At 46.6% G+C, this 25,898-nt stretch overlaps 1 protein-coding gene across 3 annotated transcripts; it reads right to left on the reverse strand.

Moving 5' to 3' along the window:
• Positions 1–602: 602 nt before the first annotated feature.
• Positions 603–25,845, reverse strand: TATDN2 (TatD DNase domain containing 2). Of its 3 annotated transcripts, none has more exons than XM_082344374.1 (8): positions 22,236–25,845; positions 21,591–21,983; positions 16,365–16,859; positions 9,514–10,383; positions 6,850–6,977; positions 5,447–5,630; positions 4,856–5,029; positions 603–4,694 (listed from the first exon to the last, which is right to left on the reverse strand). In XM_082344374.1, the coding sequence occupies exons 2-7, from the start codon at positions 21,975–21,977 to the stop codon at positions 4,889–4,891; spliced, it is 2,205 nt and encodes a 734-aa protein (XP_082200500.1). In that variant the 5' UTR covers positions 21,978–21,983; positions 22,236–25,845; the 3' UTR covers positions 603–4,694; positions 4,856–4,888. The 3 variants fall into 3 exon arrangements, 2 of the variants coding, with proteins under 2 accessions (XP_082200500.1, XP_082200499.1); XM_082344373.1 differs by having other exon boundaries at positions 22,118–25,845; XR_014232058.1 differs by lacking the exon at positions 603–4,694 and adding an exon at positions 5,150–5,246 and having other exon boundaries at positions 4,907–5,029; positions 22,118–25,845.
• Positions 25,846–25,898: the final 53 nt, after the last annotated feature.

Raw genomic sequence — 25,898 nt, forward strand, 5'->3', positions numbered from 1 at the left:
GTATCTCCCGTTGAGGACACCTGCACATAGTAGACATTCAATTATCCTGATAGCCACCATTTACAGCATTCTTGCTGTGCACCAGCACTTTTCTAAATACTTCTTACATGAACTTAATGTAATTTCAGTGAATTTTCACAACAGACCCACTTCAGAGGGGGAAAACTGAAGTTCACAGGAATTTAGTGACTTCCCAAGGTCACAGAGCAAACACGCTTCTGACTCACCCAGAGCTGTGGGCTCAGGCCCCCACTCCCCCACGTTCGGCTGCTTCTCCACCAATGTCACCCTCTTGCCCTGCTGCCTAGGGTCCTAGGGATTCCTTCTGTTTCTGTTTTTCATTTTCTTTCATAATACACGGGGTCAACTTAGACTGGGCTGAGGACAATTTCAAGTCAACAACCGGCAGAAATAAAACTGATCACAGGAAACAGGCAACACACTTGAGAAAACGTAGCATTTCAAACCTGGTCCCATGTCAGCCTTCTCGGACCTGTTCCTGCACATGTCACTTCCCGACACCACTAACTTCCGGTTCTCCAAAGCAGCTGTATATACCCCTGGGCTAAGCAAGATATTTGCTGCAGAAAAAAAACCCCTCCTTATAAAACAACTTTTTTATTTTATAATATACCCAGTACATTAGTATAACAGCTCATGTATTTAACTTTTTTTTTAATTAATTAATTTGTTTTAATTTTTGGCTGCGTTGGGTCTTCGTTGCTGCGCGTGGGCTTTCTCTAGTTGCAGCGAGCGGGGGCTACTCTTTGTTGCGGTGCGAGGGCTTGTCATTGCCTTGGCTTCTCTTGTTGCAGAGCACAGGCTCTAGGCACACAGACTTCAGTAGTGGCACTCGGGCTCAGTAGTTGTGGCTTGCAGGCTCATTAGTTGTGGAGCACGGGCTTAGTTGCTCCGTGGCATGTGGGATCTTCCCAGGCCAGGGATCAAACCCGTGTCCCCTGCATTGGCAGGCAGATTCTTAACCACTGTGCCACCAGGGAAGCCCGTGTTTAACATCTTACACGCTTACAGAGGGGTAAAAAATTCTCTTACGACGGTGTACAGACAGAAGAATAGAGATCCACGCTTGGTTACCTTCCTTTAGTCTGAATCCACTTCCAAACATCATTGACAAATGAGCATTTACAGGGAGCACAGGGCTGCCTGGCCACTGACTGACAGTTCTGTTGCCATCCTGGACATTTTATTCAAGCACCGTACACTTCAGTGGCCCTTTGCCCTGATCTTACAGAAATGCCTGAGGCAAAAATGAAAGTGTTCACAGTAAATGATTACTATTGGTCCCAAATTTAATACAGAAAGAGAGATGTAAAACACCAGAAAGGCCAAGAGCAGATTTCCAGCCACAAAGAGACTATCACTGTCCAGTGGACACAGCTGCCATATGTCCAGCTGGGACAGAGCTCAGACAGTGAGGAATGTGCTGGAAATACGCACACCAATGACTGTGCATCTGAGATGAGGCATCAACAGATTCCAAATTTCCTTACCATTCTTGGAACAGAGCCTCCCTTTTGACGGGTTTACTTTGGGCTTGAGCACTTACTTGTGTTCAAGGATACCTTAGGACAAAACTGGAAGACTGACTGCAAGCAGTGAAACAGAATTTCCTCCAAAGTTCACCCAGCGGCATCAGAGTTCACAGTCCAAAGCCCACAGTACAACCGAGTCATCAACAACACCCTCGTGTACTCAATTCTTCCTCCTCCTACTGCGTTGCTCTGGAACAAAGAAGGCATCTATGTATTTTTCACAGCTAAGCAGCAGCAGTGTATTTGGGTGTTTCCAGGCAGTAAAATGACAGTTAATGCTCAAAGGCAGCAGAACTTTTAAGAAGTTACCAGGGATTCTTCTTTTCAGTTGAATTTTTTTTTTTTTTATTTTTTTTAAATTTTATTTATTTATTTATTTATTTTTGGCTGTGTTGGGTCTTCGTTTCTGTGCGAGGGCTTTCTCTAGTTGCGGCAAGTGGGGGCCACTCTTCATCGCGGTGCGCAGGCCTTTCACTGTCGCGGCCTCTCGTTGCGGAGCACAGGCTCCAGACGCGCAGGCTCAGTAGTTGTGGCTCACGGGCTTAGCTGCTCTGCGGCATGTGGGATCTTCCCAGACCAGGGCTTGAACCCGTGTCCCCTGCATTGGCAGGCGGATTCTCAACCACTGCGCCACCAGGGAAGCCCTTTTCAGTTGAATTTTTATTTTTTTTAGCAAATCTTTTCTTTTTAATTAATTAATTTATTTTTGGCTGCATTGGGTCTTCGTTGCTGCACGCAGGCTTTCTCTAGTTGCGGCGAGCGGGGGCTACTCTTCGTTGTGGTGCACAGGTTTCTCAATGCAGTGGCTTCTCTTGTTGCAGAGCACGGGCTCTAGGCGTGTGGGCTTCAGTAGTTGTGGCACACAGGCTCAGCAGTTGTGGCTTGCAGGCTCTAGAGCAAAGGCTTCAGTAGTTGTGGCACACGGGCTTAGCTGCTCCGCGGCATGTGGGATCTTCCCGGACCAGGGTTCAAACCCGTGTCTCCTGCATTGGCAGGCGGATTCTTAACCACTGTGCCACCAGGGAAGCCCTTTCCAGTTGAATTTTGCTGAGGCACAGGTATATTTGTGAATGTCTCCAGACCTTTGGATTCTTAGGTTACAAAGCTAGTCAGCAACTAAACCATCGTTAACACTCTGAGAAATATAAACGAACATGGAGACCATGGGAGTTGGCTGAAGATCCATCACTTTATTTTCAGAAAGAGATGGTCAAAGGGAGCGAGGGGGCAGAGATACAGAGGCATTCCGGCAACACAGCAAAAACAATCAAGTCAGCCATCCAAAACCAATCAAAAACAATGCCAACAAGCTTTCACTCCCACACAGGTAATGTTTCACTGAGTAACAGAAATGATAATCCTAAATCCTGGAGATAAAAGTATATAGCACCTTGTGCTTTACTTTGGCAGGGAGACTGCAATGGCTCAGAGACATCCACTGAGTTATCACTCTTAGTCCTTGAACACAGGCCTGGCTGGTTTCCCTCGGAGGCAGTTGTGATGTACAGGCCTTGTTGTGAAGGAGATGGATAAGGGACAGTTCATTGGGTGACAACAAAGCGCTGTGAAATACTTAGTCCTCCAAATCTTCCAAGCAAAAGAACAAGGCCCCGGATTTGCCAAATCTGCAGCACAGATGACGCACAGCTGATCCACGGAAGGTCGACAGTGAATTAAGGCCTACTTCCCAGGCCAGCAACTTGGGTACCGGGGCAAGAGGGAAATACCACATATGAAATGCAAAGTCCATTCCCTTGCAGGTTACAAGGTTCAAAAGCACCTTCCACAAACACCTAGAGGCATCCAGCATAAGCGATGGATCTTACGATTTCAGCTACTGGCCTCCAAGAAACAGACAAGGGACTCAGGGTGGCCTGTTGCACTGAGGAAGATTGGAAAAAAGGATCCTTTTGTCCCAAATGCAGAGCATCCTCACACTTAACCCTTGACCGTCATAACCTTCCAGGGCCTGTAATGAACACACCTTTACAAGGCACCAGCAGGGAGCAGAGCGCAGCTCAGAACTTGAGATGACCTGGCTGTTCAAAGTCCAAGAAGGGGCTCTCACTTTCACCACGGAGAAAGGACGCAGCAGAGGCCAAGGCAAGGGAGAGCCCCAAGACGGGGAACGGGAGATCCACGGACACCAGGCCTCTTGTTCTGCATAGGCAATAGAACAGGGCTGGGCAGTGCCAGCAGAGCTTTGGAAAATTAAATTGGTTTACCTCTCGACCTGGATGGGGCACACAAGGGGCTGTCACATGAGATGAAACAGAAGGAGTATTTCTGGTCCAGTGCTCCAGGAGAAGGGGGCAAAGTGGAGCACAGGGCAGCTGGGACCCCCTGACGGCAGACTAGCAGACAGCATCTGCTGCAGACTGGACCCTGTCAGTTTAACACAACTGAGCTGCAGCCCTGGGGGCCTCGGTAAGTGGGATCACCTTCCTCGGGGTCGTCTTCCTCAAGCAGGTTTCCTCCTCCTCAAGTCCCCCAGTCTGTCCAGATGTTCCTCGGCCAGGACTTGCCCTGGACCGTGAGTGCCCCTTTGGCCCCTCCATATTGATGGCAGTGGAACCAGTGAGACCAGCAGCCAAGGTCCTTCCGCCAGTGCCAACTCGGAGCTGACGCAGCAACAGTGAGAGCCAGACTGAAGAGTCACCCGGGGAAGGGAGGGGCTGCCTTCTCTGGCCGCAGGAGCATCAGCCTCTAACACAGGTCTCTGGCAAATGTCCCCCAGAGATCTCCCACCGGGGGTTCGTGTTGACAGTGGAGAACCAGGAACCAAGCTACACGCCTACGTGCACTTCGCTGAGGAGCAGTGTGACTTTATTCACAGACTGCTCGCACCACAAGCTGCGGAGACAGGCACTGGGCGGGCAAGCTCGCTGCACCCCTCACATCAGCCTCCTCTTCTTCCCAGGCTGCCCTGGAGCACTGCAGCCGGGAGGCCAGCCCGAGCCCCTCACCAGCCCCCCGAACGCCGGCCCCACCCCCAACCAGCCTGAAGCGGAAGCCTCCGACGAGGTCTCAGGAAACGTCCTGTCCGGGTTTCCTCCATCCCAGCGGGCTCTCAAACATCCTCGAGCAGGTACACACAGGCAGAGCTCACACGGCCTTTCTCCTGCCAGGCCACTGGTCATCCTGGAGGGCGGGGAAGAGAAAAGGACGAAGGTTAAACTTGAGTTCACTCAAGACAGACCAGGTTCATTGCTCACCCTATGTCTACATGCTCTACATTTAAAAACTATAGCCAGTCATTTTTGTCCTGGTTTTTAAAAACTATGTAATGTGATTTTTATCACCTTTTCTGGGAGACTCCTGACGGCACCCTCTGCTTAAAGACTGTAGAGGCGGCAGGTGTTCTCACGCAGGGTGGCCAAGGTGCGGGCGAGCGGCAGGTCTTTGACCCTGGCAATCTCTCGAACCGTGTGCAAGGCCAGGCCTGGGTGGGCGTACTGGCAAAGGCTCTTGGGAACCTGGAAGACACCAAGCATTCAGGATATCGTTGTGCCTTCTGTGCAGAGCTGTCACGCACAACTCCCTCCCCGGCCCTTCCCCAGCAGGGCCTCTTTGGAGCTGTGTAGAGACCCCTTTACCTGCAGGTGCAGGGAGAGTCCCAGTCAGGGGGGCTCTGGGTGAGCAGGGTCCCACGCTTCCTTGGACTACCCTCTACAGGGTAGGGCTTTGCACTGCCTGGAAGAGAGTGGTTACCCTTCAGCTTCTCAGCCCCCTAGACTTTGGTTCTGCAAAGCAACAGAGAGGAGACATCTACACAGCCAAGGGTGGGACCTGGAAAGGTACTGTGGCTCTGGTCCTGCCAGCCTTGCAAGGGGGACTGCACACCTCCCACCCTCTCTCCTCAGTGCCTCAACTCAGCTTGAAGACACCCTTACCTGTCGAGGCAGGAAATAGGGAGCATCAGTTTCCACGATGATCCTCTCCAGCGGGATCTGTTTCAGAGATTCCCGGGCCTCCCAGGCAGAGGAGTAGGTCAGGACCGCCGTGAAGCCCACGGACATGTTGGGAAAGTACTTCAACAGGGGTTCAATGACCGGGTAGCTGCCGGTGAAGCAATGCCTGCGAGGAGGAGAATTCCAGATCAGGGCTCTCTCATAATCCCCTCTGCAGAAGCCCCCAACTCCCTCTGGACATTTCACCTCTTTTAAGTTATTTTCGGTGGGTAAATTCTCAGAAATGGAAAGACTGCATCCAAGGGAAGGACTCACAGTCAACACAGTCAGGAGCAGAATTAAAAACGGCAGCCCATCTGGATCACAACTAGAGTAGGTAAACACTACGTCCATGTAATCAAATGCACCAGAAGGAAACAAACAATAAAAATACTGGGGAGTGGCCTACAGGTGAATAGTCTTCTCTTAACCTGGTGTCTGTTCACGTTCTTAGTACAGTACACATTAGCCCAGAAGGGCCGCGTGACTGTGCCTCATCTCACCTCTGGTGGTGGCTCCACTCAGAGGCGTCACTCTCTCTGCCTGGGCACCTGGAAGGCAATGGTCTAGAGGCCTAACAGCCTCACCCCTTCAGCCACCTGGCACCACCTGGCTTGGGTTCTAGACTCCCTGTTTTTTCAGTTAACCCATCTTACCCATCATGAAAGTGCCAGTGGGCATCACCTCCTGACCTCTTTGTAGCCAGACGCAGCTAAGGGCCCCTCCTCTGGTTCCCAGGGCACCCTGCGCCCACCTCAGCCCCACGCCCTCTGCAGAGTCACCAGCTGACTGTCTCCCACTGCTCCCCAGGGGCCCCCCCAAGCCAAGCCCATGCCCAGGACAGACATACCAGGGCAGGTTGGTGAGTTTACCAAACTGGAGAACCCCTAGATACCATTTAGAGAAAATACATCCTGGACTTTAACTGGGGGTGGGGGAAGTGGGGAGGGATGGGCTTTCAAATTCAAAGTAGGAGAGAAAATTTCTTTTCAGGTGCCCTGGAATGTTCTCGTGTGCTCAGTCACTGGACCCACAGCAGCCTCTCCCAAGATCAACAGCTCTCAGTTCTGGGAACCGAGCCTCCACTACAGCCTGCTTCCTGCGATGGGGGTCACAGTGATTTAGGGTATTAGCTCAAACCATATGAAGTTGCCGTTTTTTAGGTTAAAAAATGATCAAATATCAGAAATTTCACATGGGTCAACCTGACAGTTAATCTTGAGAAAAGATTCTATGTAAAGACGTAACATCATCAATCCTCTCCTCACTGAATTTGTTTTCCCACGAATGTCCTAGACGGAGGGACATGTTCACTTCATTTGCCCGCTGAAGTCCTAGACTCTCACCTGTGAATCTTGTAGTCTGGAGGCACAAATTTTTTCATGATTTTCAGCAGATCGTCATCAGCTTCTCGGCAGTGGATCACCAAGGGTTTCCTGAGAGACACGGCCAGCTGCAGCTGCCTCTCAAACACCTGGGAGAAGACAGAGTGGCAACACCTGTGGGTTAGGGCCACTCTGGATGTCTGTTACCCCCCAGAACAGCCGGTCCACTGCACAACCCCCACTGTCTTCTTCAATTCTTTACTTTTAAACTCTATAATGCATAATAATAGCTAACACTTACCGAGTGCTTACTAGGTAGTATTATTATTTAGGTGTATTATAACATGTAATCTTCACAAGCACCCTAAGATGGGTACTGCTGTTAGCCCATCATGCAGTCAAAGAAACTGAGGCTCCAAATGAGGTCAAGTAACTTGCAGCTGGTAAACTGTAGCACCACAATGCAAATCTGAACCCAGGCTGTCCACACAGCCACCCCTAGGCAATGCTCACGTGGGGCTGCAGGGCTGGGCTGGGCTCAGGAGCACCACTACAAGTTAAGTGTCCTCCCCTTCACTGCCCCCGCCTCCACTCCCACTCCCAAGAGGTAATCCATCACCTTGCACACCTTTTCCTATGCAAAAAGTTGCCATGTATATGTCTGTACAATGCCTGGCTCTCAGAAGGTGCTCAAGTAATTGTGGAAAGAATAAATACTATACATATTTCCTGGAACTTGCTTTCTTTACTTAACCAAAATCAGATCTCCTTCTAGGTGAATACCTACAGATATACTACTTTTTTTTTTTTTTTTTTAAACTCTAGCTACTTTAAAAGTCTTTAGTAGTAAAATACACCTGTTGCTAATAATTTTAAAGAAAAAAGTAGGGCTAGAACTTATTCTTTCCTCTTCTTCTCTCCTTATTCTTATTCTTCCTAAGTTCAGGTTTAGAAAAAAAAGAACAAAAATACTAATTCATTATAAAGAAATTACCTCATCTTAAACTTTATGTTTTCACGAGTAGCTTTTTCAATTGTGCAATATCATTCGTGTTTGAATTTTTAACATCAAATAAGAAGACGCTTTTGGTAATTTGAGTCAGGTGGTATTCACTTGAGAATGACATTTTCAAGTCCACCACTTATACTGCCTCTTCTCAAAATAGTGGCACTGCGCCAATACCAGTTCTGATATAACTCACTTTTAACCAGTGTTTTCAACTAAAGCAAAGTGACCCTGGGAACCAACAGCATAGAATGCTTGCCAAGGACTTTAAAGACGAGCTAGTTCCAGTACCTACAGCCGGCGGGATCCCTCCCCAACACATCAACCCTCCTTGAACTCCTCCAGAGGCAAGAGGTTGCAAGGGATTCTGATTCCAACATTTAATTTTTGCTTCTAAAAAATTCTTCCTTGAGTACTCAACTATTGAGTAGTGAGTACTCAATACTATTATGCTCAAACTATTGAATACTCAAACTATTATAGCCTTGAGTACGCAAGTACTTAAACTATTATACTCAAACTATTGAGTACTCAAACTATTATAGCCTTGGGATGGAATATAACATAGCTGTTAAAAAGCCTATTTTTCAAAGCACGTTCAATGAAGCAGGAACATTTTCACAGTGGAAAAAACATTCAAATCTGTAACTTTTCTCTTTTTAACTTTCTTAAATTCTTTTTTAAAAAGCACATGCATACAACACACATTTCCTTGATTCCATGACAGGTGCTTGTAAGACATACCACCAATTGTCCCTTGCAATTCTCCAAGGGACAGCAACATTAAAAATATGCATTTTAAAACACATCTGAATTTCAAAAACGTTAAGAAGGAAGAACTGTTAGGGGACAGGAACTGTGTCTGGGTTGGAGCATGTGTCCTCCCCGGGAAGCCAGGTGAAGCACAAGAGTAAATGCAGCCTGCTGGGAGGGAAAAGTCTTATGATGGTAATGATCACTATCTCTGATGGAATGGGAAATGATCTTTACACATTTGTGTATTTTTCAAATATTCTGAAATGGGCACACTAACTTTAAAATCAGAATAAAAATATATTGTTTAGGGCTTCCCTGGTGGCGCAGTGGTTGAGAATCTGCCTGCGAATGCAGGGGACACAGGTTCGAGCCCTGGTCTGGGAAGATCCCACATGCCGCGGAGCAACTAGGCCCGTGAGCCACAACTGCTGAGCCTGCGCGTCTGGAGCCTGTGCTCCGCAACAAGAGAGGCCGCGATACTGAGAGGCCCGCGCACCGCGATGAAGAGTGGCCCCCGCTTGCCGCAACTAGAGAAAGCCCTAGCACAGAAACGAAGACCCCACATAGCAACCAATCAATTAAATAAATAAATCTTAAAAAAAATATATATATATATATATTGTTTAATTAAACAAACACAACATGTTGCTTCCCAAGAAGGAACGGAAGTTTTGACATTTGTATCATTAGCTGTAAAAGTCACTCAGCACCTAAGCCCCTCCTCTTACATAATGAAGCTGAAAGGTAAGAAATAGTTTGTGAAGCATTTGACCAATGACATCTACAGGGTCTGGCTAAGAGCAATCATATTTTTAGAGACTCTAAACTCTTTAGTTACAAAAGTAGAGCAACCCTTGTGTTTCAACAACTAAAAGAGGAACTAAATAAATAATAGTTTGTCAGCAAACTAAGGACGACATTACCTTGTGCTGCTCCGGGACAGGCGTGGTGCACTTGTGAGAGTAATCCAAGCCCATCTCCCCGAATGCCACGGCCTTGGGGTGCCTTAAGGCCTGCAGAAGATTTCTTTCTTGACTCTCATTGTAGTAACGTGCAAAATGGGGGTGACAGCCAAAGGCCCCCCACACCAGATCCTCTTTCAACAGGTCCTCCCAGAGGCCATCTGTCAGTGTGCGAGGATCGCAGAAGTCGGAGATGCAGCCCTGAAACTCCTTAGGGAAGGAGCTGCTGTAAATTTTCCTGAACTTTGTGAAGCTCCCTTTGAACGACAGCTTGGAATAGAGCATGTCCAAGTGACAATGGGTGTCGATGAAACCCTCCAACCTGGGCTCCCGACGGCTCCTGGGCAGGGAGCTAGATGCGGGTCCTCCACACGGACGTGGCGGCACGTCCTCCTGGAATGTTCTTTTCTCCTTCACCTCTTCTTCTTCCGAGCTTCTGGAGAAACGAGATGAACGCGACTTCCGGGATCTGCCTTCCTCAGCGGCCTGGCGCTCTCTGGAGTTGTGCTGGGGGCTCACCGTTGAGTGGAGGGAAGAGCCCCGGCCGCTCCTCTCCACCTGCACGGTGTCGCTGCCACCACTGCCCACGGAGTGGTAGCCGGGGGTCTTGGGACCGCTGGTCCAGTAGCTGGCGTAGTCACACCAGGGACTGCTGTACAAGTGAGCTGGGTACATGACGTAATCCGTGGGGAAGGGAGAAGGCTCTGGAACCGCTGAGGGTTTCAGGGATACGGGCTCCTCCTGAGAGAATCTGACTGTGGAAATCTCGTCCACGTCGGACCAGTCACTTCCTGAAGAGTTGCGCTCCATCACCACCTCCCGGTCTTTAGGCTGCAGAAAAGAAAAGAAACAGGTTAGCCTTCTTCCTATGTGAAGACAGCCTCCCGTGCTCAGTCACCTCCAGGACAGAAGCCCTGGCTGCTTTTCTGGCCGTGATGATGGCTTTGCATTGGCTCCTCTGCTCACTCTGTCACCTGTTTTCCTTATTATTCCCAGAAAGCGAGTCAGCTTACAACTAGGAACAGTCCTATCAGCTAAAGGGAATAAACTTGTGCCCATGGTCTCATATGCCATCCCTGAAAGGGAAGCTGTGCCTACATTCCCTTTCTGAAGACCCCTCTTGGGAGAAACTGCTCTCCAGAACACACAGTGTATTGGGGGTTTTAAAGAAAAGAAGCACCCAGCATCTCATCCTTAACAGCAGGTCTCTCACACATTCAAAACGCACAACCACACAGTTGTAGCAGTTTCAAGACGTGTTTGCAAATTCTTTGATACTACTCTCCACTGTAAGATGGGGTTTGTGACCCCTCTCCTTGAACCTGGGCCAACTTGTATTGTAACTGATGGAACCAAAAGGGACACTGCAGCTTCCAGGGCTACGTCAGAGCAGCCTTGCTATTTCCCCTGGTTCTCTCCGCTTGCTCCTCTGGGAGAGGCCAACCACCATATGATGGCTGAGTACCCACGACCACATGCTAGAGAAGTCACACATAGGTGCCAGCACCAAGTGCCCGATGTGTTCACATGTGAACAAATAAAATGTCTATCGCATACACTAACACATAATTAACATGTTTGCAATCTAGTTCTTCAAAATATAATTCACACACACACACACACACACACACAAAATATATATATATATATAATTCACCATTTTTTTCAAAACCAAAAGTTAATCTGATTAAAATTACAAAAAATGCCCATATGGAAGGTAAGGGTTTCTCCCCAAAATGATGCTCCCTTTTCTGAGGGGTCTGTTTTATATTCAAGTCCCTACAAAGTCTCTTCTATTACAAGATGTACTCTTTTATTTGAAAAAGACAAATGACCCCAAACAAATCTCAATCAAGCTAATTTGAGACGTTTAAAGAGGTTCCCTTAGCTCATTCTTTTAAAAAGGAGGGGAGATGGGAAGCAAAAATAGTTAACAGACTTAATAATTATTCCTGCAGGTATGACCTCACAGTTCTGTGTTGGACATCATTTTTAACAAAGCTTTTCAAGATTGTTTTTACTTTTTTTTAAAGATAACTTTTTAAAAAGCAGTATGGTAAGTGGTTATGCATAAAATTACACTGGAAAAACACTTAAGATATGTATAAAGTGGTATCCAGGCGAAGGAATAGGGCAACACAGGGCCAGCTGGAAAGCTACTTTTCACTAAAAACATTTTTATTTTTAAACAATGTAAATATATTTCCTAAAAAAGTAACCTAAAAAATAATTAGACATGGTTACACTGTTGGGCTCCCAAAAATATACCTCCAAAAACTGAACAACACAAACTGAATGCAATGGGAACAGCTATTTGCAAGGTGGGATAGAATTTCCACAGGCAGACCAATACAGATTCAAAAAGTGCTACATTGCATCAGTAGGATCTCATCTGCAGGAAATTCTGCAAGTCAAATGACACCTTTTATTTATTTTAACAACAAATAAATAACACAGGGTTGCAGAGGGGAGGGGAGGAGGAATCTACAGAGACTAAGAGACTTAACACATTTAGAAATTGACACACATGACTCTTACATCCTGTTTCAAAAAAACTGAAACAATCACGAGACAGGGAAATTTAATCACTGACTGGATAGTTGATGCTATTAAGGATTGTGGGGAGGGACTTCCCTGGTGGTCCAGTGGTTAAGACTCCATGCTTCCACTGCAGGGGGCATGGGTTAGATCCCTGGTCAGGGAACTAAGATCTCAAATCCCGCATGGTGCGGCCAAAAATAAAAAAAGGATTGGAGGGGAGAGAGGGCAGAGGGAGAGATCAGAACTGTAGTTATGCTTGTTTTTTTCCCTAAAGATCCTGTATCTAATTTTAGAGATACACACTGAAATATTTATGGATGAAATGATACGGTAGGTGGGATTTGCTTCAAAATAATTTGTGGAGAGAAAAGGGACACAGAGATAAAACAAGACTGGCAGTGAGTTAATACTTATTGAAGATGAGTGATGGGTATGTGGGTAATGTTCATAAATGTTTTAAATATCCCATAATAAGAAGTTTAAATAGAAATAATAACAGTTAAAATTCCAACTCAGATGGAAGGGTAGAGATGTCCTCTGACTGCTTCACAAACTTCTCTATCATCCGAGAGTATCTGTTAAAAAATACCAATTCCCCAGTCCCATCTCAGACATCCTGAGTCAGATCCTTTCATTCTTATCATCAGGGAAGTTCAGGAAATCACATTACATAACACAAAAAGTAACTCCAGTGACAACAAAGACCATGTCAGAGAAACAGGTGAAAAGGTTTAACAAAATTATTTAATGAAATGTGAGGCTGGAGGAAAAATGGCAAAGTGGGGAAAAAAGTGACTTCAAAAATGCACATGCACCTAGAAATATATATGATAAACAGACTTATGATGACGTCATCTAAGACCCTGAAAGGCTTTAGATTGTCAAGTTGGCCAGGAAAATGTTTTTGGATTTCCTTTTTGGGAAAACCGGAGATTACCTATACTCAAGACTGCCTAAGGTTCAAGCCCATATGGTAAAATTTAAAGCTACATTTATTGTGAGTCTGCTATACACAGGCACTGAGCAAAGGATTTTCATGTATTAATTCGGGGTTCAGCAAATTGTGACCCACAAGCCAAATCCAATGCACTGCCTGTTGGTGTAAATAAAGTTTTACTGGAATATAGTCAGGCCCATTCACTTAAATATTATCTATGGCTGCTTTCATGCTACTACAGCGCAGTTTAATAGTTGCAACAGAGGCCTTAAAAGCTCAAAAAGCCTAAAATATTTACTATCTGGCCCCTTACAGACAGAGTTTGCTGATCCCTGTATTAGTCTGTGATAACATTTAAAGAACCGTGCCTTTTATACAGAGGAAGAAACTGGGGCTCCAAGAGGTAAAGAGACTTTCTCAAGACTGCAGTTTAGTGGGGGCAGAGCCAGGATTTGAACCCAAACTGTCTGATCCCAACACTCATCTGTTGACCTACCATATCATGCTGCCCCAAATAGATACCCAACAGATAATCTAAATGTCCAGTTTGACAAATAGGAGTTTGGGTATATAAGTTTGGAAAGTTCATCCATACCATGGAATTCCAGGCAGCCAAACAATGATCTATGTTAGACAGGAAACACAGACATTATATATTTGGTGGGAAAAGTAGTTTACAAAACCTACTGTTCTTGGGATTTCCAATTAAATACAGCACATGTGGGTTTTGTCCTCCCCACCCAAAAACTCTTAAAATTACAGGAAATGGACTTGAAAAAGCATAAACCTACAAAGAGAAAGCATACAGAATAAACAGCAAAGCAAATTAAATAAAAATTTGATGCTAGAAAGCAGATAGATGAACAGTTACTGGATAAGCAGATCGCAGATGGCCAAAACCTAAGCCCGCAATGAGAAAAACCCAGAAACATGCTGAATCACACTACAGGACCCCAGAAGACTAAGGAATTGGAGGTACCAGACCTCTCAAAATGAAGGTGAAGCTGGAGATGAAAATAAGAGAATTTGTGAAGTTAGATCCCCAGACCCCTGCTCCCATCCTGTACAGATGGGTCTGCCCCTTCCCCACCCAGCAAAAGATAAGGTTCACACTTGGAAAACTTAAACCACGGAGACTGTGGAGTAATCAGGGACAACAGACACATAGCTGAGGGTGAGAGACCATCACGTGTTGGACAGTGAGAACCCAGGCACCTCCCTCAATCTGACCCCTAAAACACTAGCAGCCAGAGGTGTGCTCCTGGGCAGAGCACTGGAAGATTTGTCCCAGGGACCCCTTGTAGCCTCTGAGGAAAAAGCTACAGATCCAACTGGGAGTCCACAGGTTATCACCTATGTTCAAGGCAGCAGTTAATAAGCCCTTCCAGGCACTGAGAACTTCCAATCGGCTTTTTAATGCTTCATTTTTAAAATATGAACAGATACCCAAAACATCTGAGGAAAGCCCTATCACAAAAGACGGAAACCAAAATATTTAGGAAAAAAAAAAAAAATCAGAAGGAAACTCAGCAGTGCAGAAAGAAAACTTCAAAACAAACCTTTAATCATATTCTCAGAGAAACAAGAGAAGGTATTTAACCTCAAAACAAGAACAGGATGTTCGGGCTTCCCTGGTGGCGCAGTGGTTGAGAATCTGCCTGCCAATGCAGGGGACACGGGTTTGAGCCCTGGTCTGGGAGGATCCCACATGCTGTGGAGCAGCTGGGCCCGTGAGCCACAGTTACTGAGCCTGCGCGTCTGGAGCCTGTGCTCCGCAACAGGAGAGGCCGCGATAGTGAGAGGCCCGCGCACCGCGATGAAGAGTGGTCCCCGCTTGCCACAACTAGAGAAAGCCCTCGCACAGAAACGAAGACCCAACACAGCAATCAATCAATCAATCAATAAATAAATAAGAATGTGACTTTAAAAAAAAAAAAAAAAAAAAAAAAGAACAGCATGTTCTAAAAAAGGAATACTCAAAAGACTAAGCCAGTGTTCTTAGACATTAAGTATGTCAAAAATTTTAAGAGTATATATTACCATTATATACACTCTCCTTAATTATTCATAAAGAAAGCAGAGATGAAAAGAGACAGAGGAAAAAAGGAATCTTAAGGAAACAATTAAAAGGGCTAAACCTCGAAAAAAAAAAAAAAAGGCGGGGAACAGATTACTTATTTTGACAACATTGAGAAGAATTTTACGGCACTAGCAATTTGGAGGTGAAACAGTCATAGTCACAGGAACAGAGAAAACTAAAGGAAAAAACAAGCTAAGATGAACTCCAAGGAAAATCAACTTTTCTAAGAAAGGAAATGTAATCAAAGTATACTAAGTAACTCAGCTATGAATATGGTGATAATAAATCAAATAGATTTGGCTAAAAATGGTCTTATGATACAGGGAGCTGCAGGAAGGGAGAGAGGATACATTTATGGGTGTGGGTGCTGTCGAAGTGTAGAGAACTAAATTCTCATCTCCTGAGTAGGAAGTCCACAGATGTCTACATTTTCAAAAAATAAACAATGAAAAATTACTTAGAAATATGGAGGTAAGTACTAGAAGCGAGAGTTAAAAGAGACGAAAGGGGCTACCTCCAAGCAGCGGTAGTGAAGGATGGGCGGAGATGCGTACAACAGAGGAGTGTTTTTTTCCTCAAAATTATAAGCAGTGTTAAAAACCGTTAGTTTCCCTCCAATATCATTCAGTATCACTCTCTCCTTCCTCTACAGCAATAAAAGTTTATCTGAATGTAAAGCTCCCCAGATGGAAATTAGTCTGGAATCTTCCAGACTCTCTTGCAGGTGTTGGCCAGGTTTCTAGATTCTTGTCAACAGATATGAGCAGATACAATGGGGACCGCTTCTGAGCCAAACTCTTAAAAGGGAGGGAATGTACTATGTTCTTCTCCTGTTCCTCCCGGCTGGAATGTCAATGTAATGTGCTGAGCCAGGTCACAGTAGCTCAGACCGCAAGATGGAAACTGCTGAGGGGCAGCAGAGAATCGAGCAGAAGACACCCCAGTCCCCCACACTGTGGAGCCATCCTCCTTAAAGCAAACTTCTGTTTTCTTTAAGCCACTGTTATTTTGGCCTTTGTTACACAGGCAAATCTATGTCTTAACAAACATATAAATCCTAAAACAAAAACAGCACTGAACTGAGGTTTCTTAATAACTCTGAAAGCTATGTTAGAAGAGAACCAACAATTTGCTCCCTGGAGCCCTGGGTAAGTCAAGTACAGTGTTGAATGAGTAACACTCAGGAACAAACTAAAAAGACCAAATACATTTAACAGAACTCAAAACCCCATGCTTGGCATGAGCTTGACTCACTTTCTGGCCGTTTACATGCGAGTCAGAGTCATCCAAAAACTCCAGGACTGGACAGCACTTGTCAATGACTGTCCTTCGGCCACCCAGAGGCTCCTCGCTGGGTTTCTCCTGAGGGTCTATCACCACTCTCCTGTCCCAGAAGCCGCTCTTCTCCGGCACAGCCTCCTCCTCCTCCGCTCTGACCTCTGGGGCAGACGTTTTCTCTTTCTGAGGAGCACATATGGTGACACTCCTGGCTGGCCCCTCTCCGCGGCTGGCACGCTCTGCCGTGTTGGGTTTTGCCTTCATGGCAGCCTCTCCCTTCCTTTTTGGCATCGACTTTCCCAGGATGCCCTGGATGGCCTTTAGGTAGATCATGGTAGAGCCTTGGTCTCGAAGTCTATCCCTCTGCCTTTTCTGGACCTTGTTTGGTTCCTCAATTATGTCATTTTGAACATCAGCTTCAGCTGCAAACTCAGAATCCGTGGGGTTACGAGAACTATCTTTGGAATCAACCTGGAAGGAAAATGACACATTATGAAAGGTGATTTCCTATATGAAGCACTTGGCAAATGAGACATCAGTGGAGATGTCATGCCAGCCCTCAGCACTGTCAGCCACTGTTAACAATTTCAGGGGCTCCCAGCCTACTCCCTCCTCCCATCCTTTCTCTACAGGTGCCACAAAGAGTTCTACAATCTGGCAACGTCACACCTCTGCTTAAAACCCTTCATCGGCTCTACATCTGCCTGCAGGATACATCCCAGACTCCTGAGTGTGACCCCGGAAGCCCTCCTCCCCAGGCTGGCCCCCAACCTTCCTTCCAGCATCACCTCCCGCCTTTCTCCACACACCCAGGTGTTCTGGGAATGAGGAAAACGCTGGAGAAGGGGGAAAGGAGGGTCCCAGGAACAAGCAGTGCCCCAAGCGTCAGACCAGCATTTCCTGACACTTTTTGGACATACGTTGTTCCTGTTGCCTGAAATGTCCTTTCTTCTGCCTTGGCCATCAACAGAACTCAAATGACACCTCTTCTGTGAGGACTTTCCCGAGGGTTAGTCACTCAGTCCTCTGACCCCTCGTACTTCAAATATCCCTGTTACAACGCTCCACACACTGCACTGTGATGAACTGCCCTATTCTCTGCACCTCCAGCCCCAGCACAGCCTTCCACCCAAGCACTGGACACCCGCTGAGTGAAGAGGCAGGACACAGGACCACCCGTGAAAGCTTCATCCCTCAAGAGCCAAGACGCACAATGCTCTCTCGTGTCTGGGCTGCGTGACCCTGCAGAGGGCTCCTCAAGGGAAGGATCCTGCCCTCTCCATCTCCCCACACCTCACACCTAACACTGGGTCAGGAGGAACACATGCTCACAGAGGGCAGCAGCAGAAAGAACACTAGCTTTGAAGTCAGACTCATCCGAGATTATACCACAGCTCTGCCCCGTACAAGCTGTGTGGCCTTGGTCAAGTCATTCAACTTTTCTGAGTCTCATCTTCCCAGGGCCTACACATAGCAGGTGCTCAAATATGTGTTGACTGATATCTAAGTATTTGTTAACTAATACGTAAAGGTAACACTGCCATCAACTATACTTCTATAAAAAAACAAAAAAGATTAAAATCTCAAGGGTTTAGCATAACCATGATTTTACTTCTCAAAAAAAAAAAAAGATAACAAGGCCCACCTCACAAGACTGAGGATTATGTGAGCATCTAGAGGTCAAATATTGAGACTCATATTTGACAAGCTCTAGCACATCATAAAGCTTAAATTTTCCCTTCCACTCTTCCTTCTCTAAATTGAATTAGAAATTTGGATATGTCATACTAAAAACTAAAATTAAGGTAGGTGAAGATGCTCATGATAGACACATTTAACCTTCTCTATAAAGTAAACCAAGATCATCAGCTAGCATTAGAATCTGAGAAAACCTCGCAATTATCCTGGAGGTAATCAGGCACAAACAAGGAGAGGCTGGCCAGCAGGAATCTCTAGTGATTCCAAAATGCCCAGTCTAGCTATGGTCTGAAAGTGTTCCCCACAAAACTCATATGTTGAAATCTGACACCCAAGGTGATGGTATTAGGTGTGTCCTTTGGGAAGTGATTAGATCATCAAAGTGGAGCCCTTATTGATGGGATTAGTGCCCTAGTCAAGGGGCCCCAAGACAGCTTCCTTGCCCCCTCCTGCCATGTGAGGACACAAAGAGAAGACTGTGACCCAGAAGAGAGTCCTCGCTGACCAAGCTGGCACCCTGATCTCAGACTTCCAGCCTTTAGAATTATAAGAAATAAATTTCTGTGGTTTATAAGCTACTCAGTCTGAGGCATTTTGTTACAGCAGCCAGAATGAACTACGACAAACATCTTCCCCTCAGAATATTCCATAACCTGGCACAGAGACTTCTGTGTTGAGGGGGACACATGAAGGTAAGTGTGTACCCCTCAATGTTTACAGAGCAAATGCAGAAGAGCAGGTGGATGAGTGGGTAGAAGGTAGGCGAGTGGTGAGGGGACCTTAGGAGGAGCCAAGGGGAGAACAGGCCGTTTCTGTGCATGCCCTTCAGCAGTGCTTGCTGACAGGACTTTGGACTTACTAGACAAACAAGTGTGCAAATGACCGCAGAAAAAGAGGGGAAGAGGTGCAGAGAGAGGGGAACGTCAGAGAAGCATTTTCAAATTCATCAAGATAAGTATAGGGAGGGTGGGAGGGAGAAGCAAGAGGGAGGTGACATGGGGATATTTGTATACGTATAGCTGATTCACTTTGTTATACACCAGGAACTAACACAACACTGTAAAGCAATTATACTCCAATAAGGATGTTTAAATAATTAATTAGTTATTTTTTTTAAATATGAGTAAAGTACTGTATCTTGTTTTCAAACTAACAAACACTCTCTAAGGAGAGCCCTTAGCAGTACTAGAGTAGGACAACTGGGATCGATCCCATCAACATCCTCATATTCTATCCAACACGAGTGATTTTCCAAAAGTGCAAATGTGCCTTCGCCCTGTATAGAGCTCGCTAATGGCTTGGAATAAAATCCGAATTCCCTTAGCTCATAACACCGTACAGCAAGCTGCCCCCTACCTAGCTCCCCAGCCTCCATTCCGGAATCTCTGTTGCACCAAACCACCTGGTGAGGCAGTCTTGTGACTTCTGCAGCACTCCCTCCGGACTGGATGCTCCTTACAAGCCACCTCATGGCTCCACCATCCAACAGAATGTGCGGCACACAATCCTCACTCAAGCGCTTATGACTGAGAGCAAGGCATCAGCAAAACGCAAGACTTCTGAGACAGGACCAGACTACTCATCGCTCCAAGGTTAACCATTAAACTGTGGCAAAACAAGGCCCTTTAGGCCTAAATGAGAGAAAAGTGTGTCTATGATTGGATTAGACCACCCCGCAGACAGGCCACACCCTCAACTCTCCAGTTCCAGCCCCACAGGACAGCGGAGGATGCAGCACACCTGAAACACTAAGCTAGATTCCTCCGTGCCTCCTCATCTTGTTATTGCCATTACCTTTAATCAACTGACAGTTTTACCCTGTACCCAAAACCACTGAAGCTGCAGCAAGAATTAATGACAAGATCAAATTAGCCTCATATTTACCTGATTTACATTTGAGTCATATTCAGTATTCTTATGTCAAAGACAAAGCTTTTCAGCTCACCATTAAATTTTTTTAAAAAATCAGTGTGCCCACAAGAGTTCTGTGAGAGCCACACTGAAAACACCTGGAGCACTTCGCCTAAAAACAACAGCCTGCCGGCGAGGATACAGAGCTAAATACAGCCTCACTTCTCAGTTCCACATAAGAAACCACTGAGCAAAGGCGTAAGGACAAACCACTTTCCTTCCGGCTGCGTTTGGGTTTTTTAATGATAACTTTATCTAGGGGCAGCCCATCTCACCCAAGTAAGACTTTTCCTCCGTTCCTTCACACACAGAACTCCTCCCCACCTCTGAAGGCCCAGACCTCCAAAACCTAGAAAGCAAATCCCAGGCAACTAGAAACACTGCCTGGCACAAACCAGGCCCTAGGTAAATATTTGTTCAAGACCTGATTAAAGAGGTGGATGACGCTCACACAGTAGCCAGTAACATAAACTAGGGCTCCTTTCCTCTCTCTAACCTGGAAGCAGCAGACTGACTGCAAGAGACTGAACCTTTCCAAACTCACGATCAACTCTGTCACACATACATACACACAGACATACTCGCACATGCCGAGTAAACTTAATCTTTTTTTAAAAAAAAAAGTTAACATAAAATTGGGCTTCCCTGGTGGCGCAGTGGTTAAGAATCCGTCTGCCAATGCAAGGGAGACGGGTTCAATCCCTGGTCTGGGAAGAGCCCACATGCCGGAGAGCAACTAAGCCCATGCGCCACAACTACTGAGCCCGCGCACCTAGAGCCCCGAGCTCCACAAGAGAAGCCACCACAATGAGAAGCACGTGCACCACAACCAAGAGTAGCCCCGCCTCCCGCAACTAGAGAAAGCCGGCGCACAGCAAGGAAGACCCAACGCAGCCAAAAAAAAAAAAATATTTATTTTTAAAAATTAAAAAATAAGAGTTAACATAAAACAAATGAGTGGATGAACTGCACCTCCTCCATGAAGCACTCCTCAGTCTGCCCCCCAGTATTATGAAATCCTCCTGTGTGTTCCCACTGGGGAACTAAACGCTGAACCTCCAAAATAAACCCTACCCCACCACGCAAAACCTCAACGTGCTGGAAACCCTAACCTTGGTGAAAAGCCACACCAAGAACCAAATTCTTTTTCTTGGTTCTGTGTTTCTAAGTACAGGGCACAATTCCCTAAATTTACAACCGAAATAACATACATCTGTGTCTCCAGGGTACGCCACCTACCTCCCGGCGCAGCGAGCCTCCATCCTGACTGACTGTGGGTTACAAGCACCTGAGGAATATTTATATACACCTGGCAGCTCCGCCCACACCCCAGCATAACCTCATCAGGGTGGCAGGAAGGCGCAAGGATTTTAAAGTAGTTCCAAAATGCTGCCAAGTTCGCAAACTACCTCTCCACCGACCTTCAGGCTATCCTCTGACGTCTTCCAGTTTGCTCTCCCCTGGGGAGATTCCAGGGATCTTAAGAGACCTGGTCTTTTTTTTTTTAGTATCCTTTCACCAAAATTCCTATCTCCAACATCTCAAGCCAAGTGGAAAGGGCTTCACCGTTTGCAAGGCGTTGGGGCCACTTACCTTAAGGCTGCAGGCTTCCTCCTCGAGAGAAGCCATTTCTTCTAGAGAAGGTCTGGCAGGGCACCGAGGGGATCCCCCTGGCGAAAGGAACTCTCCTGAGCTCTGAATCAGGCCTCCTTTGGAGGCGGCCCCACCCACACCTGGGCCAGAGGAATGGGAGGAGGAGGAGGAACTTCTGCGGCGGGATGAGCCCCAGGACACACCATGCTCCTTCTGGGTTTTCATGCGCTTGGGGCTGCTGGCCCCTCCTGAACGCGACACAGAGCTGTGAGCTGACCAGCTGGAGGGGGCCACATCACTGGGCTCCCGGAGGCAGCTGCGCTTGCGGGAACTCGGCTCCGAAGGGCTGCTCCAGTGGTACTTGACCTTGCGCCTCTCCGACGCCATGGGCACCTGCAAGGTGAAGAGGGAGCCGGGAATCCACCACCACTCCTGCTATAGCTGCCCCTCCTCAGCCTCCCGCTATCCCGGGACTCCCCGAGGGAGGGCAGGCCAGTAGGTGAGAGCCAGGGGCTGGCTTCACTGACCTTTCCCCCTTCTTTCCACTGCCCATCACAGTGCTCAAGGTTTCAGAGATGTCAAAGCGCTTCGAATGTCTGCGATTCCAAAGCGCTTCGGGGAAGTCCAGAAGGTCCCAGGATTTACCAAAGGCTTCGTTCGATTTGGTTTCCGAGCCCACAACGTGCTTCCGCGATTACCAAGCGCTTCAGTTTGCACAGCGCTACTTCGGGGATGTCAAAGCGCTTCCGGGACTACGACGCGCTCTGATTGAGTTTACAATACAAAGCCCTTCGCAGATGTCAGCGCTTCAGAAGGCTACAGGGCGCTGTTAGGTCCACACCTGGAGGCCAGACCCGCAGCCCCTGGGCGGGCGCACGGCCCGGAGGCCCGGAGGCCCGGAATGCCGAGCGCGGGCCGCAGAGCAGGGCCAGACCCAGCACGCAGCCCGCCCTGCCCCCGCGGCCCCGCCGACCAGCCCCGGGCCGGAAGGGGGCGAGCCGCCCCTCAGAAGCCCGTGGCGCCCCAGTCCGCCTCCTCAGAACACCCCCGGGTCCGCCCCGCCCCAACTTCCGTCCCTGCTCCCGCGGCCCGGACGTCGGCCCCGCAGCCTGCACCGGCCTGACGTCCTGCCCTGGCCGCCCGCTTGCCGTCCGCCTCAGTCCTGCGGCGCCGGCCCTGCCTCCGCCCGGGTTCCGACCACACCGGCCTCCGCTACGCCCGCCTACCGGAATGAGCGGTGAGGTCTGCAGCGCGGCGGGCGGCGGAGGCGGGTCCTGCACTGAAGGGAGGTCGCCCATTGGTCAAATCGACAAGGGGCGGGACTCCAAGCAAGACGGAGCTTTCCTTTTGGCCAGGAGGCTTGGAGGCGGGACCCTACGCCTTAAGAAGCTCGTCCATTGGTCGGAAGCTAGACGGGGCGGAGCCACTCACGTTAGCTCGAAGAGCGCGAAGCTGAGGCCCGGCCGCAGTTCCTCAGGCCTGCCCTTGGTGTGGGTAGGGGACAACAAGGGGAGCCGGGTTCCCGAGGGCTGCTCCCTGCCACTCAGCGCTGTCCCCCTTAGCAGGACGCCTTCAGATCCAGATACGCTCATCGAACCCACACCAGCATCATCACTCCATTTACAGAGACCAAGTGACAAAACACAGAAAATGACAGAATTGGAATTAGAAATTAGAAACTACGGGGGAAAAAATAAAAAAGACTACACAAAAATGTAAAATATCCTTCTGGCAAAAAAATATAAAAGTTAAAAAACAAGGTACAAACTTGGAAAAATATTTGGAACACGTGGCAAAGGTCTGATGTCCCTACTATGTAAAAACTCTGGCAATAAGATATTTCAGTGGGCAAAGGAAATGAACTGATGAACGAAACAAATCACGAAATTTGTTATATTTCATTTTAACATATGAAAAAATGGCTCCATTTCTGTCATTTAGAGAGTACAAATAAAATTATGTTTTCACCCATTAGGTTAGCAAAGATCAAATAGAGTGATAACATTCTTCGTAGCTGAGGATGTGGGGAAACGCACTCCCATACATCACCGTATTGGTGAAACCTCCTTGGAAGGCAGCACCATTGGGAGCAGGAAGAATGGAAACAATCTCAGTACCCGGCAAGTGAAGCTAGTTACGTAAATTACAGAAGGACCATACAATGGAATACCGGGCAAAAAGAATGAACTGCTCCAAAAGTACTGTTGAGGAAGAATGGCCAAAAAAGATGTGAGAAAATACAGGTTCCAGAATGAATGAAAATACCCTGTGTACAGCAAAAAATAATAAATGAGAGAGGAGTGGAGCCTCGAGATAAAATGTTTTTAAATGCCTGAGAGTAACCGCTCTGTATTTGTGTGTTTCTAACTACTTTATTGAGATATAATTTACATACCATAAAGTTCACCGATATATAATTCTATGATTTTTTTAGTACATTTAGAGTTGTGCAACCATCACCATAATCTAATTTTAGAACTTTGCATCACCCTAAAATCTTGTGATCATTACCACTTCCCTCCCCACACCACTCCCCCTCCGCGCACACACACACACACACACACACACACACACACACACACACACTTCTAATTTCTGTCTCTATGGATTTGCCTGTTCTGGACATTTCACAAAAATGGAATCATACAATATATGATTGGCTTCTTTTACTTAGCATTATCTTTTCAAGTTTGCCCATGTTGTAGCATGTATCAGTACTTCATTTTTTATGGCTGAATAATAGTCCATTGTATGGATATACGACATTCTGTTTAACTTTTCATCTTTTGATAGACATTTGGGTTGTTTCTACCTTTTGGCTATTATGAATACTGCTGCTATGAACACTGGTGTTTAAGTTTTTGTATGAATATGTTTTCATTTCTCTTAGGTAGATACCTAGAGTGGAATTGCTGGGTCATATGGAAACTATGTTTAACCTTTCCAACTTTTCCTAAGTGGCTGGCCATTTTACAATCCCACCAGCAATGTATGAGGGTTCCAATTTCTCCACATCCTTGCCAGCACTTGTTTTTGTCTGTCTTTTCTATTCCAGCCATCCAAGCAGGTGTGAGTGGTTATTTCATTGTGGTTTTGATTTTTTTTAATACCTAACAAAATTTATTTTAAATACCTGATAGAAACGACAAAACACATGACAAATGTTTAATTTTTAACATACATGATAAAGTCACTGGAATGCTCTTAGTAGTACCCACATTCAGAGAAATGTTGCTAGTATTGCAATATTTGTCAAGATAAATCTATCTCATTTTAATTGGAATTTCCAGTCATTCTCAGAAATCTCTTTAGAAGATATTTTTCCCCCAGGGGTGTCTCTCTGTATGGTGGTTTTGATTTTCATTTCCCTAATAACTAATGAGGTTGAGCACAAAGATTTAAAAAAAAAAAATTTTTTTATCATCTCTGGAAGAATCCCCAAACTAGTAACACTCGTTGCCTCTGAGGAGAAGAAATGAGGGACTAAGGTCCCAGTGGGGAATCCCCCATGTAATCTTTTGTACTGTTTGGGTTTTTTGTTTGTTTGTTTGTTGCTGTGTGCATATATTAACTTAAAAAAAGTCAGGCCTTACCTCTAGGAATTCATGGAAAGACACCTTGGTGCTCATGAACCCCTGGAATTCATATACAGAATTGTGTATGTATGAATTTACAGCTTGCTGGAGGAAGAAAATCCAAAGCTTTCATAGATTCTCAAAGTGGTTCTCTGACCTCTTCAGAAATTTGTGAAGCCCTGGTCTGGAAATGCAAATCTGTCTGGGTAATATTACCCAGTTGGCAACTGTCCTCTATTGCTCAAAATGCTTTGGAAACATACTGCTCATAATTTTAAGGTGCTTACCACATGCCAGGTCCTGTTCAGGGCACGTAACACGGACTCTAGTTGAATCCTCACAGCCACCAGAGTTCAAGACAAGGGTGGGACTTCCCTGGTGGCACAGTGGTTAAGAATCCACCTGCCAATGCAGGGGACACGGGTTCGATCCGTGGTCCGGAAAGATCCCACATGCCGTGGAGCAACTAAGCCCGTGCGCCACAACTACTGAGCCTGCGCTCTAGAGCCCGCGAGCCACAACTACTGAAGCCCGTGCGCCTAGAGCCCATGCTCCGCAACGAGAAGCCACCGCAATGAGAAGCCCGCGCACCGCAACGAAGAGTAGCCGCCGCTCGCCCCAACTAGAGAAATCCCACACGCAGCAACGAAGACCCAACACAGCCAAAAATCAATAAATAAAATAAATAAATTTATAAAAAAATAAAAATAGGACATGCTGAATTTAAAAAGAC

Source organism: Balaenoptera borealis, assembly GCF_965194805.1.
Source record: "Balaenoptera borealis genome assembly, chromosome: 12".
Lineage (NCBI taxonomy): Eukaryota > Metazoa > Chordata > Mammalia > Artiodactyla > Balaenopteridae > Balaenoptera > Balaenoptera borealis.

What these genes read in the sequence shown, in the direction of transcription:
- TATDN2 (XM_082344374.1), bottom strand. Translation starts at nt 21,977, where the DNA reads ATGGCGTCGGAGAGGCGCAAGGTCAAGTACCACTGGAGCAGCCCTTCG. An exon ending in AGGAAGCCTGCAGCCTTAAG is followed by an intron (nt 16,860 to 21,590) that starts GTAAGTGGCCCC and finishes TTTTCCTTCCAG; the next exon opens with GTTGATTCCAAAGATAGTTC. An exon ending in CCTATTTCCTGCCTCGACAG is followed by an intron (nt 5,030 to 5,446) that starts GTAAGGGTGTCT and finishes GGTGTCTTCCAG; the next exon opens with GTTCCCAAGAGCCTTTGCCA.